Source organism: Chaetodon auriga, chromosome 11 (assembly GCF_051107435.1).
Source record: "Chaetodon auriga isolate fChaAug3 chromosome 11, fChaAug3.hap1, whole genome shotgun sequence".
Lineage (NCBI taxonomy): Eukaryota > Metazoa > Chordata > Actinopteri > Chaetodontiformes > Chaetodontidae > Chaetodon > Chaetodon auriga.
This window is the reverse complement of record NC_135084.1, coordinates 2266158-2286320: the sequence shown is the minus strand read 5'-3', so window position 1 is coordinate 2286320 and position 20163 is coordinate 2266158. Positions and strand designations below refer to the sequence as shown.

General features: G+C 40.8%; 1 protein-coding gene across 1 annotated transcript; it reads right to left on the bottom strand.

The window, feature by feature from the left end:
• Positions 1-11094: 11094 nt before the first annotated feature.
• rnf166 (ring finger protein 166) lies at positions 11095-19113 on the bottom strand. Its single transcript, XM_076743176.1, has 6 exons — positions 18793-19113; positions 16636-16792; positions 15950-16062; positions 14769-14883; positions 13903-14010; positions 11095-12984 (listed from the first exon to the last, which is right to left on the bottom strand). Exons 1-6 carry the CDS (start codon positions 18987-18989, stop codon positions 12919-12921), a joined length of 756 nt encoding a protein of 251 aa, XP_076599291.1. The 5' UTR covers positions 18990-19113; the 3' UTR covers positions 11095-12918.
• Between the last annotated feature and the right edge of the window lie 1050 nt (positions 19114-20163).

The window sequence follows — 20163 nt, the reverse complement described above, 5'->3', positions numbered from 1 at the left end:
ATAGAGTGGTGACTGCAGTGAGCAGAGACTTTGCAGTGGACATGTCTTTCTTCCGTTGGTGTTACTGAAAGGAGATTACTGTGTGTTTTCAACTTGTGTCACATTGTCCTCACTCTCAACAATCTCCACCTTCATCAGAAACCTTTAGGGGATAGCAACCCAATTATAGTTCTCGATGTACCCTCTCTGTAGCTGCCTTAGTCCTGATATGCAGTTTGATACAGCATGTTTGATGGGGTGCATATTAGGTACAGTGTAGACTATGACATCTGACCGGGAGTCACTTGTCACGCAAGGTCATGTTGTCCTCGGAAACATACTAATTTGGTGGCCCATCACATCCAAAATGTAGTGCACCAAGGCCACAACCAATGGTGATATCAAAAGTGATAATTACATATTATGAAGACAAAACAGTATCCAGTCAACAATCAGGAGTCAGTAAACAGTACTGAGTTCATTAATACAGAATGTTTGACTTTTCCACAAAATGCTGGCTGATTAGATGTTGATGTGACCAACTCATTTTAATTGTTGTATATGTTTTAGTGATAAAGTCTATAGATGGGCTAAGGGTGATCAGATAATCTGAACAAGTTTCAACACCCATGCAACTCGTAGCATTTGAATCTGAGCTCATAAGAGCGTCACAAAAATGACTTCAAACACATTTAAACATTAAACACACTGATGAGAACCTTCTGAATCCGAGACGACTCGTCTCCTCGTCACTTCAAACACTGCAGACCCACAGCGGCTGACAGAAAGAGGAGGTCATATGATACAGAGGAATATCAGCTTTTTGTAGGGGAAGAAATGTTAATGTTACTTATGAAAGGGAGTTATTAGTAACACCATCAAACACATCATGGTTAGGAAAGTAGATGAAAAACACGCACACAAAGATAACCATTTACTGCATACTGCCATTATTAGCTGAGTGCAATTAACTGAGAATTAGCCTGATCAGCAACCCTCAGTAATCAATTCAAACACACATTATTTATTAGTCTGTAAACCTTTAATCGAGCCAATAACTAACAACAGTCAGTGAATATCAGACAACCTTATCACACTGGAGCAGTTATCCAGTGTTGTCCGTGGTGGTGACAAAATGTTAAAAATATACATACACTATTTCAACTAAATTATATATATATATTATAATATTACACTAACCTTCCTTTAAGAAACATGAAAAATCAACAATTCCTTATGAGTCCACAGAAACACATTACTCTAGAAACACAAGACAGAAGGCAGGTGATTTGACAACACCTGAGAAGCTTATTATGCATATGTGATGGGGGAGGGGGCCGCAATACTATCTGAGTCTCGTATCTTGCTTTAGCTATTATGTGTTAGTGTAATATTTGATGTTATTTTCTTTATCGTTGAAAAGAAGTAATTGTTTTTTTGTGTTTTTGAATCAGCTCACAGGCTGAATCAAAACTGGCTGGAGGTTCCCCACCCCTGATCAAGATGACTATTATGACGGAAAATGCAATGTCCTCCAGTGACACTTGGCCCTGACCAGGCAGTGACAATGGCTGTGACTTTCAGGGTCAGTGTGGCTGTTTTCTGTCTGGACTAAAGGTACTTTGGGAACTATGAGCAAAACAAAAAAATGAACATGCCCTCTAAATCCCAGTGTATTGGTAGAAATGTCATAAAATATTCATAGTTATGTTTCCATTAGTGTATAATCACCTGAAAATAAGACTACTTGTGTTATACCTTAGAATGAGCCCTTTATGTCTGCAGTGGGAGTGCGTCCTCTTCCACAAAGTCCTCCATGTCGCACTGCCATATTTGTACAGAACTCAAGAAAGTACAAACCAAACACTGGCTCAAAACAGGGTCTTTAGCATTTTTCATGGCCACCGAAAGGGAGGGTGAGGCAGGGGGTGTTCAGTTAATTGCAACCTGCAACCTTACTGCTAGATGTCACTAAATCCTCCATTGGACCTTTAAGATAGTACTGAATAACATCAAGATTACAATATATATCATGAAGTTGTTTTGTTTCTGCATAAAACTACATTTTGTCTGAAATGATCTTAAATTGACTGAGTGACTAAAACTTTAGAAGTACTGGAAAAACCTTTTATATGCTCTGTTAAAACACTGTTTTGTTATGTATATTTCTCTATCACAAATGCTTGATAAAACCCTGACCTTTTTATCTACTCGTTTAACTTTGTGACAACATGAGGGAACAAATGAAATGCTGGTGTTAGTAAGGTCATAGACAGGAAGTTATCTTCATACTGGAATTGACAAATCCAAACTTCTTTTCATTGGAAACAAATACAGGTCCACAATTACTCTCACAACGATTCATTTAGTGTCTCTAACAAACATTTAGAATGCAGATCATAGTAAATGCTAAACCTTCTCGCTTGCTCGTGGTGTGAGTGTGTGTGTATGTGTGTGCCATGTGTTTCTGTGTTGCACTCTCTAGCACTGCTGACATTAATGCAGTGGTCCAGTTAAATAGAACATATTTTTACTGACAGTGAAAGCATGGATATGTTGGATTGATCACATTCACTCCTGATGACTGAAGGTATCGATATAATCTATATAGATGTTAAACTGTCTTAAATCACTAATCCAAAGCTGGTTATGACATAGAGTTTGGTAGTAAAATTCCATTACAAACAGTAACTCTTGACAGAGTGGATGTGAGAGTGTGGTGTTCTCTTTTAGCCTGAGCTGGCATTCGTTTTCACACAGAATATACTAGCATATGGTCTCATGCATTTTAAATAAAAACTATAGGAGCATAGACTTGGGCCCTCTGATGTGTACAGGTAAGGTGAGGCTGTGAGACTCAGCCATAAATTGTATGTGTAAGACACACAACTAGAGCAAAAAGCTAAAAGAGGCGAGAAACTCCAATGATTCATGTGAAATCATGGGCAGTGGGCTACTGCTGAAACTGTAAACTTTTGAAAAAGTCTTGTCAATGTCATCAGGATTATCTCATCTTGGTATTGGACACCAGAAAGGTACAACAGAAAACCTGCTTTACAAACTGGGAGTGTGGGGTTTGAAGGACACTTTTACCAGGGGAGCCGAGAGAAAAAATGCCATCGGTTGCATTCAGAGAAATGTAGGATCCAGTGTTTTTGGTAATCAAACCAATAAAGCCAGGATATCCCAGCCTCTGCTGCTTTGACTCTGACCATTCTGTTTTCAATCTGTCTCTCACGAGTCTCCAAACTTTATGGAGGTGAAACACTCAATATACCAATTCTAATACTTTCAGTGTACAGCCAACCCTTCTCACAGAGCCATCTGATTCAGTGTCACTATCAAAAACATGGTGACAAAAGCTCCTCCCACTAGATTTGCTCAGTTGTCATGGAGATGGTTCGGGTGTCATCACGTGTGTCATGCTGCTGTTTCCAAGGTCAAGAAGTTAATATCCTACTTAATTCAAATACATTGCTTAATGCATGTTTAGGAAATGTATTATTTGGTACTGGGAGAGCTGAGGGGCCACAAGTAGCCCAGACATGTCTGTAATGACAGCAGGACAGAGAGCAGAGATAACAGCAAAACAACTGACAAATTCAACTTAGCAGAGAGTGTTGGTGACTTGTTCATGACACAAGTGTACATTTTCATTGTAGCTGACAAAGTAAGCATTTAACTTTGTTTAAGATCAAAAAGCTTTCATTTGAACATTTTTGAGACACAGACACTAGCAGGGACAGGCATAATGAGAGTTGTTGAAGGATCCTGCCTTTTAGGGGATTCCAAAATCTGTGCTGAAGTTATCAGTCAATTATCGATTCATTACCAGTCAGTACAGACAGAAAAGATGATCCTGGTTTTTCCACTAGCAAAGATACTTGACTTGCTGTCACACTGCTGGAAACACTCGCCCTGCCCTACACCTGTTGTACAAGTGTGAGCACCTGTTGTTTGCCCACCAGAATGGCTCTGTTGTCATGTAATGGAATGCTATCAATAGCAACTGTCTGTGGAACAAGGTCTAAATATTCCCAACCAGTCATCCAGGTTCATTTTTAATACACACAGATGCTATTCTGACTCCCTGCAGACCTATAAATATATGGAAAGGTGTTATATTAGGCATGAGGGCAGCTCTCCATCTCACAGTGTGTCAGTAATACAAGACAGCACTGTCAGATTTAGCTGCTGTCAAGACATGAGGCCTATTATTAGACTACAAAATTAGGCCAACGGATACAGTAAAAAACGTGTGTGTGTGTGTGTGTGTGTGTGTGTGTGTGTGTGTGTGTGTGTGTGTGTGTGTGTGTAGCTGTGTGATAGATGGGGGAAGGAACAGACACAATGGCAATCAGATTATGTAGCATTTTCCACAGTGAGTGAGTGTTTCCATAGTCCCTCATCACAGGCCTCTGATGCTCTGCAAATGACAGTGTTACCAAGATATCTGCCAATGTGTGGAATAGGGTGTGTACAAGTATTTGTGTGTGTCTCCGTGTGTGTGTGTGTGTGTGTGTGATAATTAGAGTTGAAGGATGGAGAAGGTCAGATGCTGTGGTGAATTCAAATGAGAAGGAACATTTAAGGTTGTCTTTAAGGCTTTATGTGACATAAAGTCGGACCATTAAAATGACATTTGTATAGGTATACATTATTTGAGTCGTAGAAAGCACAGTCCATTTATCATTATTATTGTTATTAATCAAATCTTCGCTCCTCACTGGTGGTCAGTCCTATCGTAATGCAAGCACGTATTTTTCTATAGCAAAGTGAATCGCTAAAGGGGGTTAAAGCTGCTCGTAAACTCATGGAACCTGGCACACATGTTGGGAGTGGTGAAAACTCATATCTGATAAACGTCTCAGGGTTGGGTGTGACAAAATGGCTGATAGCACCCCCTACAAAATTTCAATCAAGTAGCTCTCGTGGTACGTTTAACCAGGTAACATCCAAAGACTTTAAGAAAAAAAGTCTTTTGTTGCCCTGACCTCAACCCAACAGGAAGTCAGGTATTTTGAATTTACTTTGACATTTTAGTATATTTTTTTCCATTTACATATATTGACGAACTCCTCGGAAGTGAATCTGATTCACTTCAAATTTGGTCAACATGTAGAAAAGACCTTGAAGATGAAAAGTTTTCATCAAACAGCGCATCAAATTTCCACATGTCACCGTGAAATAGGAAGTTGTTGTAACTCAGTTGTGTTTTCCAATCTGCCCCAAATTTCATGTTTGATAAGAGAGATAAGGAGTTATGGCCATTTTCCTGCTGTGTGCCCTTTGCAAACTTTTTGGGTTAATGTTCTTCAACTGATCTTGCTCATTCTAATAGAATGTGTCTCTCAGTCTCACGACACTGCAAACCCATGGTCTTTACACATCAAAACATGGCTGAAGGAACCAATTAAACGATGTATTGCCGAATGTTTCTGTGTACATGGACATACATATTTAGAATAACACACCAGCTGGTCAGAGTACAGTGGTAATCTTAGAAATAAAACTGGTGTTTCTAAAGTCAAAACCCAAAAGGCTCTTTTTATATTGTTGTTTTTAAAAAAAAAAAAAAAAAAAAAAGGCAGGAAATCCATCATGGCTAACCTGTATGGTCAAAGAAGTTTTCTGTGGCGCATATTGAGCTGGACTTGTGTGTTGTGTGTTCAAGTCAATCACACTTATGGTGTGAGGTCCGTGGCCCTGACAAAATTTCATTTTGGGGCTTTAAGTATGATGCCACCATTTAGCCAATTGGGCTCATAATTACTGGGAAGCACTTGCACATCATTTCCAGTTATTGGGCAGAGTTCCATGTTTCTAGGTCATTGCAATGCAGTTTGAGCCTATGCAGCAGAAAAATAATAATAAATAGAGCCACAAGCAGCAATCCCAGGTTCAAGCCCTTCCGTGGTCAACAGAAGGAAGCGGCTCATTGGGCCAAAAATAAAGCTGAAAGCAGCCACGAGAAGCTTTTAGGCTTCGCAAAGAAATGCAGTGATACTCAACAATGCCATCATGAGTTTGTGAAGTCATATTGACATCAGTGTTTTCTGGAGAGGGAGAGAGAGAGCGGGTGCTGTGGTGTCCAGACTGACAGGAGAGATGGAGCTGCATATAGCTCAGTCAGGTGCTAACATTTCCAACTATGCCAAACCAAGCCATTACATCCCCGCCTCTTTTTCCACCACGACTGGAGGACTGTCTGTGTGTCTTTGCACTAATCTCTGTGTATATATTGTGAAGCCTTTTAATTAGTTCTAGTCATCTCCATTGTATCGGGACGGAGGCAGAAATCTCACAGATATCTGTAAACCTGGACAAATAATAAGCAAATAGATGGAGTGAAACCATTATAATATCATCATTTTATAAAATTATTAGGACAAATGGACAAATGTCTTGCACAGGACATTAATAGTAAATTATTCATTCTAATGATTCATTTCTAATTAACTATAACCAGTCGTTCTAAAAATGAATGATCAGCTCATTGTTCACTATTCACGAATCTTTCTTCATCTTATTTTACTTTTACTTCAGGCTTAATTCGTCTCATGGTTTGGGACACATTTAGTTCTTAACCACAGTTTTGACAAAAACCCTTGACACAGCACCTCAGGCACTGTTTCAGTGTACACCTTATATTTGACCTTATACCACCTTACCAGCATTGGCCTCTACTGTAACCATGGTGATATCTTTGCAGTAAAGCATGTTGCTGCCCATTTTTTAGACCACATGATAAACATGCAACTACAGTATATTCAGTTTGGGTTTTTTTATTTGAGGGGAAAAGAAAAAAAATGCTACAAAACATCCTAATAGTGTTTTGATAGAACCCCAAGCAGAGCAACAGCTGGAAAACCCCAACATCATCATTATCATCATCATCTCCAGCAGCAGTGTCACCATAAGCATGTCTTACTGGTGTTATTACTACATTGTTTAGACAGAATGCATTAAAAAAAAACAAAAAAAAAAACAACTGAAGGTAGACTGAATTTATTTATCTGGACTTCACACATTCACCTTCAAACTCCTTTTCTGCACAAACTCTATTTCAGTGAAATTCACTCTGAGCAGCAATTGCCTACTTTTGTGACTATTCTGGCAAAGTGATCAAACAATAATATACATCTTTATTTTCTTGGAATTAGTACAAAACTGTGTTTGGGGTAAAGGTTTTGGACATGGTTTCACTTTCACTTTGTTTTTGCACAGTTTCAAAGTAAAAGCATAATCCTCGTGTCACATCTGGCTGGTTTTTAGTTATGGTGAGTTTTGCTGTTTGGCTAATTTGAAATTGCTTTCACAGGGGTACTCTGGGGACTTACTGTAGTAGTGCACTTCCATACAGCTGGGGGACTTGTGAGAGACAGTATCTAAAAAAGGTATGAACAGCATGGCTGAGATATTTTTTTCAGTCCTTAGAATGAGTCAAGCTCCAAAAACACAATGGAACCTGACAGCATCTCTTCCTTAGACCCTTCTTGTCTGGTGAACACCCACAACTTTCAAAGTCCCCTGGTTTGTCACACAAATTCTCTATTAGAAATTTGTGGTCTCCAAATCAAAGCTGAGATAACCCTGATGACACCACTATGACATCATAAGGGTTGGTAAAGTTCCCCCACAGAGGAGTAAACTGACTTCTATGTGTAAAAGATCCAGCTGTCAAAGACCAGCTCAGACAGTTCAGGTATAATGGATCTTGATAAGTAAGGTAAAAATATCTGACTGAAAATCACTGTAGCTTGATATGATACTGTAGGCTTTACAGTATTTGCTGTGCTACTATAAAGTAGCATTAGCAGCATTAGGAGCAAGCTAAATTATCAGCATGTCTGTCACTACAGTTAAAGTATTACTCGGTTTGGATCTTTCCTGCCCATCATAAAACAATACTCAAACGTCATGCATTGAGAGTTTTGTTATCAGCACAGTGACCACTGGGCTTTTCAATGATGTCCTACTTCTGGAACAGGACCTAGAAGTTCAGGTTTCATATTTCATTTCAGGTTTCAGCTCTTTATACCAACTTGGTTTGGCTAACTCACATTGCTGGAGCCTCATATTAGCTTCAACTGCACTTCTATCTTTGCTGTGTAGTGGAATACTATGAGGCCAGGATGGAAAGGAAGAATGATTCCAGTGACAGAAACTCTTTCAAAGGACATGCGGCGTTTGAGTATTGTTCTGAGAAAAAATCTGAACCAATCCCTGGTTCAGACAGTTTTCATGCACCTCCATATCTGGTTGTTGTTATTTACAAATCCTCCACAGTATTCTACACTGTAACACAGTTTGCTGATGCATTGTCCATCTGTGTGTGTGTGTGTGTGTGTGTGTGACTGTGGAGCCACTGTATCTGTATGGCTGCCTTTAAAGATCAGTGATGAGCAGGAAGAGTTTCAGAAAAACAAGGAATGAACAAATTATTTACATTTCTTGGGGAAATGTGTTCAACTGAAGAGTTGAAAAAGAAGCAGATAAACATGGAGTACACACAATGCAACAAAGAATCAAGGAATTCTAGCAGAGGTGAGAAGGTGAGAATAGGAAGATTTCTACTATAACACAATATAAAAAAACAACACAATAAACAGAGGAGTAACTGTGTTTTTATGAAGCAAAGGGGTTGAAGTCTACTCAAATATAAAAATAGCTTTCATCTATGTGGAAGATTCCCATTGTTATATCTTGAGCAACATATGCAATTTATGAAAGAGTAAAACTACCATGAGAAAAATAGATTGGAATCTTTTCACTGTTCATGTGCTAAAAGCACAACACTGATTCCAAAAAAGTTGGGACACTGTGTAAAACCTGTGTACAACATGTATAAGGACAATATATTTAATGTTTGACCTCATCAGCTTCCTTGATTTTTGTAAATATCTGCTTAAAACACAGTTTGTTTGCAAATGATTGCATGTTTTTATCTCATTGTTTTACACAGCGTCACACGGTTGTGTTAGCTATTCATTTTCTGAACTTTCTAATCATTTTCAATAAGAAAGACAGATACTAAAGACAGAATTGTGACGTTTTACATAAAGATTCTTCAATAGCAGCTCAGACCTGAAACTAATTTTAGGGGTGGTGCAAATTATTTCTAAGCCTCACCCGACCAACTCATACATGTGAATGCTCAAAAGTCATAAAATGGGAATTTTTTTCCACCTCTACCATTAATCACACAATTACAACAGTTTCTTTCTGTTCACATGGTCTTAAGTCTCCTCTGCAGAGTCCTTTACACCTAGCCTGTTGTTACTGAGGGTGCAGCTCTGGTGTTGCATAAAGAACATTCCCAGTCAATTCAAATTCTTTTGACCACAAAAACATTATTGGAAGAAAAAAATGGCACATTTTTTTTTAACAACAAGACTTTTTTTTAACAAAACACAATGAAATTTAATAGCAAAATCATTTAACAATTGTTAAGCTTATACAAATAGAATTCCAACTATCATTAGAAAACTGAGTGAATTAAAGTGCAAATGATGAATGCATCCTGCTGTGGACGTTACCCACGTTACCTCCAGAGAAAGCATGATCTCCATGTTTGTTTCAGTATGGCTCTGCAGGTCTGGAGAAGGACGACCATCATCTATTGGTTAAACTACAGAAAACATCTCTTATACCAGTCCCATTCTCTCTAGTCCCGTACAAGTGTCTTACATGTGTGTATGTGTGTAATTCAGCAATTCAAGTTTGACGTCAGTGTCCCCGAAAGGTTGCAGACACATATCTGACCCATGTCTGACATTAGTCCAGTGGTTTGAAATGGAGACATTTTCCAAAAATATATCTTTTTATTCTCAACTATCTTGGCAGATGGATCATAAAAATATTCCTTGTAGCAAGAGCTGAAGAAGCAGATAACAGTCAAATGGAGGTTAGACCTCAATCCTGCACTTTTTATCCTTTCTGATTTTTTTCCAACTAATATCCACAGAACAAAAAAAATGTTGGTAAGTGCAAATATTCACGTGAATAAAAAAAAACAAGAGCTGTCTGCTTTTCGGGGTGATAGTGAATGAGGTGCTAATGTTTCTTATTGTAAACATTAACATATTATGGGGTTCATGATGCTATTATTGGCATTCTGAGCTGTGACGGACACGACGAGTGATCCGTCCTTCATGGGTGCAGTTTGATCTGTTCAAGCTACACATGAAGCTCTGAGGTCTGTTTCTTTAGCTCTCCGCTGATGTCTCCAGTGAAGCTGGGATGGACAGTAATGATAAGCTGCGGCTAAGTTTCCAGTATTTGTATCAGATGCTGATCTGAAGCTTCCTTTAGATGTTGCCATGTCAGAATTCTGACTAAAGACCATTTGAAAGTAGTTCAACGTGACGGTAAACAGGATACATGGTCAGCTTTTCCCACGGGGCTGGATGTCAGCTGGCTGGCTGTCTCTGACAGCTCTGCTAACCTCAACACTTCCATATTTGACTCTTGGGGTCACTCTACCAATGAGTCCAGCTGGTCTGGAATCTGGTTAACGGACTCTAACATATTTTCAGCTCCTGATGCCAACTGTTGAAGTCCACTGACATAGACACTGAAATACACTGAATGCTGAATTAAATCTTTCACAAGAGTAATAGAAAATTTCATTATTCCAACAACGCTGCTCCATTTGGAGATGATATATTGCAAAGTCTGACAACCTGCCATTAGCATCTGACATTAAGACTGACCATGATTTCTCAGTGTCACACTACCATCACTGCGCCACAGCACTCTACGCTCCTTTTAAGCTTTGACGTCTACAGTTGGTGAATGAGCCTCCAGATGAGATGACAATGAGCCGAGGAAAGCACAGCCTGCATGTCTGTAGTGAGTGTATGTTTGGGTAAGGGTTAGGGTTACACACATGACTGGTCAGAGGTTAGGGCAGCCTAACAGGACAGACTGAGGCCAAAACACACAGGGACAGTGGATATGGTTCTGTTTGTTGGTGCAGACAGTTCATACAGACCGTGGTGGACATGGGCAGAAGACGAGACTTACACTTTGTCGTCTGAATGCAGGAAATAGAAGTTATTCTAAATTAAGTCTCCCCTTTATGGAAATATTATGCTGACACTGTGATTATTTGGTCTTCAGTTGTTTTTATGCAGCAGCAAACATATACAGAGGTTATTCTGGAGGACAGAGGAAGCCAGGGAGAAGGACAGCTGAGAGACAGAGGGGGACAGACAGAGGCCTTTCGGTCCACAGTGCTGTGGTACAGCAGTATGTGCAAAGCTGGCAGTAACAGCACTCAACAAAAAAACATTTCAGCTTCCACACAAAGCAGTGTTTTCCTCCGGCTGCAGACAGACATCTGAGGGGAATGATTGCAGTCCATCATCTCAAAAATATCTATTTTGCTTCTTAAGCTGTTCATTTAACAAAATCCATTTTTGTGTGCATAGAAAATAACAATAAAATAGAATAAGATAAAATCAAGAAAAATATAAAATCTCCAGCTCCTAGGAATATCAGGCGCTGTATAATATATTCCCATTCATACTAAGAACATACAGTATATGTAAGGTTTAGCAACTAGTAACAACTCCTATGATCTGTCAGTATTGTATTTATATCTCAATTGATCATTAAGTAACATATGTTCTGCTGCAGTTACTCAACACTGTCATGTATTTATGATATTTTTCTCAAAACAATATTACAGGGACAGCTGTCAGTCTGTGCGTCCTCTCCACAGTCTCCCTAAATAATGGACAACATTATATATGGGCACATTTGTCTGAAGTGCAGCGTCAACCTGTCAACAGTGCAGGCAGAATATTCATAATGCACCCACATCAGGACTGACAAACCGAGCGCAGCAGTGTGGACCACCAGGTTACTGCAGTGAAACCATAAGGCGAGATAACTGAAGGAGCAGAGACGATTCTCTTGACATGAAAGTCAATGGAATATTAGCCTCTCCATGCATGGCGCTGTGGCGCCACCTATGGGGGATCATTACCTCTAACCTACTGACCATTATTATTGGCAGATGTCATGGACGGCACCACTGGTGTTACTGTGTCGCCATACTACAAGCAGCTCAGTCAACAAATGTGCTGAGAGCGTTTTCATCTGGTACAGAAGCGAGCGACACGATCAGCTTTTCTGTCATGTACGTGGTGGACACGCCTGCCAGTGCTGCTTTTCAAATCTGATTTTGTTTTGTCTGTAAGTGCAAAATAAAACATGGTGATGAATAGAAGAGCTGTTGATTCATGGTGATTTATATTTGATCTTTGTCTGCTTACCTTGCCTGCTCAAACTTGATCACTGCAGACCACTCTGTAGGAGAAACTAGAACCCCAGTCCCTGCTCATGATTTCTCATACTGACCCCTGACCACCCACTCACACTGAGGGACAGCAGCCAGGACACCCTAGCAAGTGGCTCGTGGTCAGAAACCTGAACCACTGATGAGGGTTTTAGAGTCAGTGGACTTTGGGATGTTTCAAACTCACAGAAGAGACACTTTTCCATGGAGGTAACCCTTCATGCTGTCGTGGTCCAGACGCTGGCTGTCAGGGGAACTGAAGCTGTGAGTGGATAGACTGTTTCCAAGCCGCAGGTTGGGACTTTTAAAGAGTGTGATGGGTTTTAAATGTAGTTTATCTTGACGGTCAATGGATCCATTCCAAACCCACAGGAAGCTTTGTTATCAAAGTGACACGAAGCAGAGAAGACACCTTCAAACTGCTTTTGTTTGAAGCATAGCACGCTGGCTACACTGCTACACCTGGAGAAACACTGTTGGCGTGAAAACGAAGTGAGAGACCATGTGAGTCTGGCTGGGTCAGGTGTGTCTGTCAGCAGGATAATACCTTCTGAGCCATAGAGAAACAGCAGCAGTGCAGTGATGGTGGAGTTGGTGCTAACAGTGAAAGGATGGTGGTGGTGTGACTGCTGTCAGTTTTCAGCCAGTGACAGTGCCAGAGCTGCCTGCAGTGCTGCCTCTTCATCGATGCTGTAGTCCTGACAAAATGCAAAAAACAACAGCAGCTAGTCACACAATGAAACCCTGACCAACAAGGAGACTGATCCATGGCAAACTTGAATTTACTTCTGCAAAATGAAGATCATTTTACGTGAATATACAAACAAAAGAGTATGAACCATGTGAGTATTTTTACAAAAGTCAGTGACCAACAAACTTTTCTTTGTTTTCGTTTTGGTCAAAATACCAAAAGTTAAATTGAGCATGCTGTCGAGGATCTGAAACTCGTCTGTGTTACATGTCACTGCATACATACCTGGACAAACTAGAATTACAGCCTGACGTTACATCCCTCCACCAAACAGTCAAGTTGCAGTTTACATCCATGTCTGTCCAGACTCACATCATATATGAAATGTAGGACTTTAATAAAAGGTATCAAGTGTATTTTTGGTCTAAATGGAAGTTCTCACTATATTGATGTGTATGATTCCAGTAAATCACACACATCAATATAGTGTCTTCACTTGGAGACTATTTTTCCAGACGACCACAGAGTAGATGCTTCACACAGATCTTCAACCCGGCAACACAGAAGATCTGTACAATCAGCAGTTTCAAGGTGACACCCAAGATTAGTGTCACCAATTCAGTATCTGACCAAATGTGAAATATGGTCACAGTCTGCCCTTCTGCTCCTGAGTTATGGTGTTGGACAATGGACAGAAAAGTGTTTTTGCAGAACATTATGATGTCACGATGAAGTTGATCTTTGACCTTTTGTCGTGATGAGCTATTTATTCTTGAGTTATGGCAACAACAAAAAAAATGTGTTTTGTGAAGTCACTCTGATATGGGTTCAAGAGGAAGTGACAGAATATGTTTTCTTTTTTCTCTTAGCATTGTTCAAATGATAATTTGATTTCTTTTCAGTAACAGTTGAGCTCTGGACTTACAACAAAGGTGTCATAAGAGAACTTGTGTCTGTGGAGGAGGTGCTGGAGGAAGTTGGAGCTCTTGTAGCTGGGGTCTCCCCATGGCATGGCTGAACACACCGGACACACCTGCAGATACAAACACACAGATTAGTTTAATCGTTACTTGAAGTTGTCACACATTCGTGTGCATGTGTATCAAACAGCGAACATAACAGCAGGGCGCTGACTTCTTTTGAAGTCCACATGACAGCACCATCACAGCTGTGTTAGCTCTGTGGGCCTGATCGAGTCCGACAGCTCATGGGTCCACACACACGTGGCTCTTCAAGTATGCTGCTGATTTACTTTGAATCTATTTTCTTACACGCAGTGAAATGAGGAAGACGATCAGGGTGGTTATCAGTCAACACATTAAGAGTACGAATAACTGACATTGTAAAAGTCCTTTTCAACCAAACAGTCACATCAGTGACTAAAGAGAAGACCTGATTTGTGGACAACGTGTTCTCTCATTTTTCCACTCTCCCTCTTTTCTCTGTTCACTTTTTGAAATAGATTTTTTTGTCATGTATGCTGTTGTTAGAAAGCAGACAGTAGAAATCAGTCAGGCAGAGTGGGGACAGAGAGGAACAGCATGCAGCAAAGGTCCTTGACTGGACTCAAAACAGGGTTGTTGCAATCAGGTAAACCACCTCCACCTTTATTTTAGATGATCTCATAGTCGGCAATGTCCTGAGAACCTCCAAAGGTTCCAGGTTTCTTAAAATGTTCCTGCAGTAAAAAGTGTTGTTTCTCAGACAGTCGATGCACCTCTGGTGATTTAAAGTCACCTGAGTTAGTCTAGATAATAATGTAATCTAGTGCATTTCAGAGTAGTCTCTTACCACTTTATTAGGGTCATTGCGGTGGTTGTCCATACAGTGCTTCACCAGTTCCTGCTGGTCCAGGTTTCTGGCGCCACAGAACGGACACACGAAAGTTGACCGGTTTGGAATATTGCTGCATGTGGGAAGACACGCATACACATGGACATGTACACACAAAAAGAGCACATGCCTTATCACAGCCTGTAGTAAGTAACTCAATCATTCCAATGGTCTCGATATTTCATACGTGCTTGCCTCTAATGACTCACAATGTACTCTTTATAAAATGTCTTATGATTTTCATTGTGACTCAGGAGGCATTTCTACTTCAGTCAGAGTGTATATGGAATGGAATGTATACAGTCTGGTCCCGGTTGTAGAGTTACAGAGAGACAGCCCAGTTTTCAAACCTTCCTGTGTTTTCTTTAAATGGAAACATGACACTGGGATTTTGTGTCCATAAATAAATAAGTATAGTCCTTAAATAAGTATCTTGCCCGTACTGGGCATTAAAATGTGAGCACCTTGTCATTTGAACTGGGAACAATGATAATTTTGTTTGAATGCAACTTACAGCTCCAATGAGGTTTAATAGCTCCTCTATGGCTGACCGGGACATTGCACCAGGCACGGCTGCATCCTGTTCAAACCCTGCCTCGCCATTTCAGAAGCGGATCATTTTTCCTGCTCAGATTTTGTTGATTTAGTCAGTTGTGTTTATTGTTGATGTATGATCAGGAGTCTGGACAGGGGGTTTTATTTCAAACATTTACTCTTTGCCGTTCCTGTGTCTGACTTCCTGCCTGGGTTGAGCTGCTCGGTGCAGCTTGATGCAGCGTCCATCAAAAATAGACACACACATATTCCCCACGGAGCAGAGCGGAGAGCAGCTTCTGGGACAGTTCTGAAATGCACCGTGGTGCCTGCTGGAGTTGTAAGCATTGTCTAGAATGGCCACGATCAGATCTGGCAGCCACACCGCGGCTGGAAGGCGGCACAGTTGTGCCTGGTGGAATTCTTAGGGGAACTGTAATTGTGGCTGGCTGTTCTCAATTGTTTAGGCATTTAAGTGTGGCTAGAGAGTTGGAAATATGACAATAATCAGAACATTCTCATGTAAATTGTGTGTATGTTTGTGCATGTAAACTGCATTTTTAGCTCCAGTCAGTTAAGCATGGACATGGTCAGAGTGTGTGTACCTTGGTATAGGTTGGGAGGTGGGTACCACAGGGACGAATTTGGGACAGTTGGCTATCTGCTCCTGCACTTTAGAACAGGAAGCAATGTGGGACCTCATCTTTACCAGAGCCACCTGAGAAGACAGACAGACACACACACACACACACATGCACACACACAGATAACAATTAAACTAGAATAACAGTTCCACTTCTAAGGTGGGAGTTCATTTTGTGAACTTGTTGCTGTGTTCATAGAGGATCTAACGACTGGTCAGCTGCTCCATCCATACATCCATATCTCCAGCGGTTTTCTTTACAATCATGATTTCAAATATTTGGCTAACCTGCAAGCTGAGCAGACACATGTGCAACCATGAATCCCAAAAGATCAAATGTATGCACCACTCAACCTTCATGCAACTTGATTATTTGGTTATGTACATTTTCTGTTGAGAGTGTTTCTTGCTGGTATGTTTTTTTTAGCACCTCAGGCACCATATGTTTCACACAGTAGCTGTTAAAATACTGTGCAAAAATAAAATGTGATGTGTGTTGTATTTTCACATAAGCATATATCAGTATACTATACAGTCACAATATGATTAGTTACTGATGTACCAAAAAATAAGCATACACCCATAATGGAGAGTTGCACCTATGATTTTGTAAGACAGCTAATGAATGAACAGTCAGTATCTCCGTACCTTCTTGCTACAGCCCCTGCAGGGTGCTTTGTATGAGGCCAGCTGCTTCTCCACACTGGAGGAGCGCTCTACTTTCTTAGGGTCAAAGGGCACACGACAGAGAGGGCAGAGGGGCGAGGTCACCTGAAGACACGGCTGCAGACACTCCCCACAGAACCTGGACAGCAGACAGCAAACAGCAGGGGAGTAAAGGTGAAGTTCTTTCTCAGGGAAACTTGCAGTTGCCAGAGAGTTTAATGGAAATATTATTTTGACACTAAATTATAACACAGGCTTGTGTTATGACTACAAGGCATCTACTTCGTTCCTGCCATATGACTTCGCTCCATGCTGCCCATTAAAGAGCACAGCACCCACGAGCTCAAGCAGAGGATTCACTCAAGCTTCAGATGTGAAATCAGAATTTTACCATTTTCAGGATTCTTCAATGCAGAAATCAGAAACAAGATTGCACCACAGCCACTACACTGTCACAATATAAGAAGAAACACACGGAATCTGTGTGTCTTTAAAGCAAGCTTGAGCCGTGACTGACACTGAGCGAAAAATCAACAGCTGCATTAAATCAACATCAATTTGGCAGATTAAAGCTTTAAACAGACATATTTAGCACAGAGTAAAAAAGTAAGTCGGCTGATGGCCAACTGTTACCCTGTGCAAGCATTAGTGCCAGTGTTTCCTCAAGTTTCATCCATCCCCATCAGCAGCAGAGGAGCAAAAAATAGCTGCATTTTTCCTTTATCTAGAAATAGAAGCTGAGGCTACGTGAGGTCTGATCTGCTCTTTGTTGTTGTTTTCAGCTCCAGACTGAGACAGATTAGAAATACACCCCTACAGCTCAGTCAAATTTCATTTGATATAAAGTAAGAAGCCTGTGATGGAAGAGCTGATAAAGTCATTGTCCCATCAATTACACATTTCACTCATCATCATTCATTTGACTGCAAACAGTCTGAGATCACTTTGTTCTAAAGATGCCTGCTTTCCCCACAGTAAGCCCTCACTGAGGTCTCCATCATTATGAGTAAGTGGAGCTCTCAAACACATCTCAAATCAAAGGAACAAGCTTCCAGTGTTCTCCTGAAGATGTTTTTGGCATTGTAGCCTGATCCTGTCATCAAAAGTCTTACTTTTTTTCCACTGGGATCTGCCAACATGCAGTGACAACGTTCACTTTGAATCTGTGTGATGACTGACAGCTTGTTGTATTATTTTATTCACATTTGCAGAATTTTAGCCTTGTTTGCTCCCTGTGCACTGCAGTTAACTGGGGAGACGTGTTAAGGTCTGGAGACTCAGGCGCTCCCTCCATGTCATATGATGTCCCGTGTCAATGGGGAGCTTCCCACGTGTTCACTGGAACACACTGTCCAGCCTGAGGTCCCGCTACTGCGAATCAAGCCTGGGTCTCCTGCACCCTGACAAATCTGTGGTGGACTAAAGGTGTCAAAAAGCAATGCAAACAAACACACCAGCAACCCCTTTCATAGTCTACGTATCACAGTGTAGGAGAGCTGTCAAAGTGAAAAATAATTAAATATTAAACTGTAATATACAGCTCTGGATGTTTTCCCTGTTTTTTCCTGTAATTTGGCAACAAAGTACATAGCATCTAACTAACCCTGTCCACAGTGACACCACTCAACCCCACACTCCTGCTGTCTTATTATTGTTTCACTAACACCATTACTGGACCAAACATACTTACAATGACATTCACATATGTGTTTTTGTATCTTTGTATTAGAAATACAGTGCTTTAAAACTATCAAAGCATAATAAATGACTGACATTTCTTTTCCAACTCTCTCAATTAAACAGGCACGTCATGTTGACACTTGGCTGAATTTTGGCCGTGGTACACTTTCATCACACAGACTCAGAATGGAAATTCAAGATCAGATCAAAAAGCTGCAGAGACTGGTGCTGAAAGATTCTGTCTGAAGGAATCTACACCTAAATGTGCTTCACATGTCAGGCTGCGGACAGATGTCTCAGCACATCAGTGAAGTGTAAGACAAATGAACTCACCGGTCAGCTGATCAACACATAAAGCACATTAACTTGGATTAAAAATGAAACAAACGCTGCAGGACACAGTAACTTTCTGCATGTCCACACAACAACACACATCCGAACAAGAAGTGGCTACTTTACGTGTGGGCACAGCTGGCGATGCTGACGGGTTTATGGTAGACCTCCAGGCAGATAGGACAAGAGAACTGGCTCTCGATGCCCTCAGTCGGGGCTGCCAGCGAGCCGGAGCCGCTGTTGGGCTGCTGCTGCTGCTGCTGCTGCTGCTGCTGGCGGAGCTGGGTGCTCGCCGAGACAAAGCTCCGAAACATCGCCATCATGGAGCCGGAGACGATCTGCAATTGTCGACAACAGCTCGTTGCCCGAGAGAGGAAGCTGTCCAACTGTTCAAACTGCGGTCGGCTAGTTCATTATCCGTACAGCAATGTCAATATATGCCGTGCAAACATGGTGCCTTTTCAATCCGCATACCATACAATTATCCTCAATAAACCAAAACATTACTTTTCCGTGGCTGGTGAAGACATGCCGGAGAAGTAAACATTGGCAGCAGTGCTCGTTGGTGAATGTCAGCGAGGCGCTGTGAGGATGACCTGAATAAAAATCTTAAATCTACAAACTCACAGAGAACATCTCATGCTGTATCCATTTGGTTGCCAGATTAGCGCTTTTTCACAAACGTCAGTGAACGCTCGTGAGCAAGACGACAGGCTACAACAAAGCCCTCCACGCGCTTTGTTTTCTGGAGGTTGGAGTCCAGCTGCTCATTTACGTACAGGGCTCTACGTCCCTCTGGAACTACAATCCCAGAAGCCAGTTTTGAGATGGACAGTAAGCGCACCGGTCCAAAAGTCCTGAATAAAGACAAGAACTTCACGGTATTAATTAATATGATTTTGTTTACGATTCGCGATTTATAACGTCTTGTCAAGGCATTTTTGCCGTATAAACAGTAAACCTGCATATTTAGACAGAGAGGAATCGAAAACCCATTTAAGAAAATAGTATTTTATCTTGAGCAAATGTGTTACTGATATTGGTCTGTAACTCATATACTAGATGGTAGTAGAGGGGGGTAATAGCATTTTCATTCATAAGAGCGAACACAGAAGTCCAAATGTGTGTGTTTATCAATGGACAGTCCTAATTCAGCGCAAAAGTACCACAGTCCAAAGACTGCTCCTGAGAAAGAAGACCTGTCACTGAAAATAAACATGGCACCTGGAGTTGGACACACCACAACTCTTTAAGTTTATGACTCTCTGATTAATAACAGTGAACATTTTCGCTTTATTTCCAAGAAATAAGAGGTCTGCCCTGAATTCTATCTGTATGAAGTTTACAATGTAAGAAGAAATGTGCAATTCAATCATATGATTATTACTGAGGTGGTGTTGTGCTGAGCTACATTATACTTACTCACAAAAAGTTAGGGATATTTGGCTTTCAGGTGAAATTTATGAAAATGTGAAAAGTTCACGCTACAGTGATATT

Coding starts and splice junctions, on each gene's coding strand:
- rnf166 (XM_076743176.1), bottom strand. CDS start 18,989: ATGATGGCGATGTTTCGGAGCTTTGTCTCGGCGAGCACCCAGCTCCGC. Junction 16,793..18,792: donor ATCGCCAGCTGTGCCCACAC/GTAAAGTAGCCA, acceptor TCTGCTGTCCAG/GTTCTGTGGGGAGTGTCTGC. Junction 12,985..13,902: donor TCTCTTATGACACCTTTGTT/GTAAGTCCAGAG, acceptor GCATTTTGTCAG/GACTACAGCATCGATGAAGA.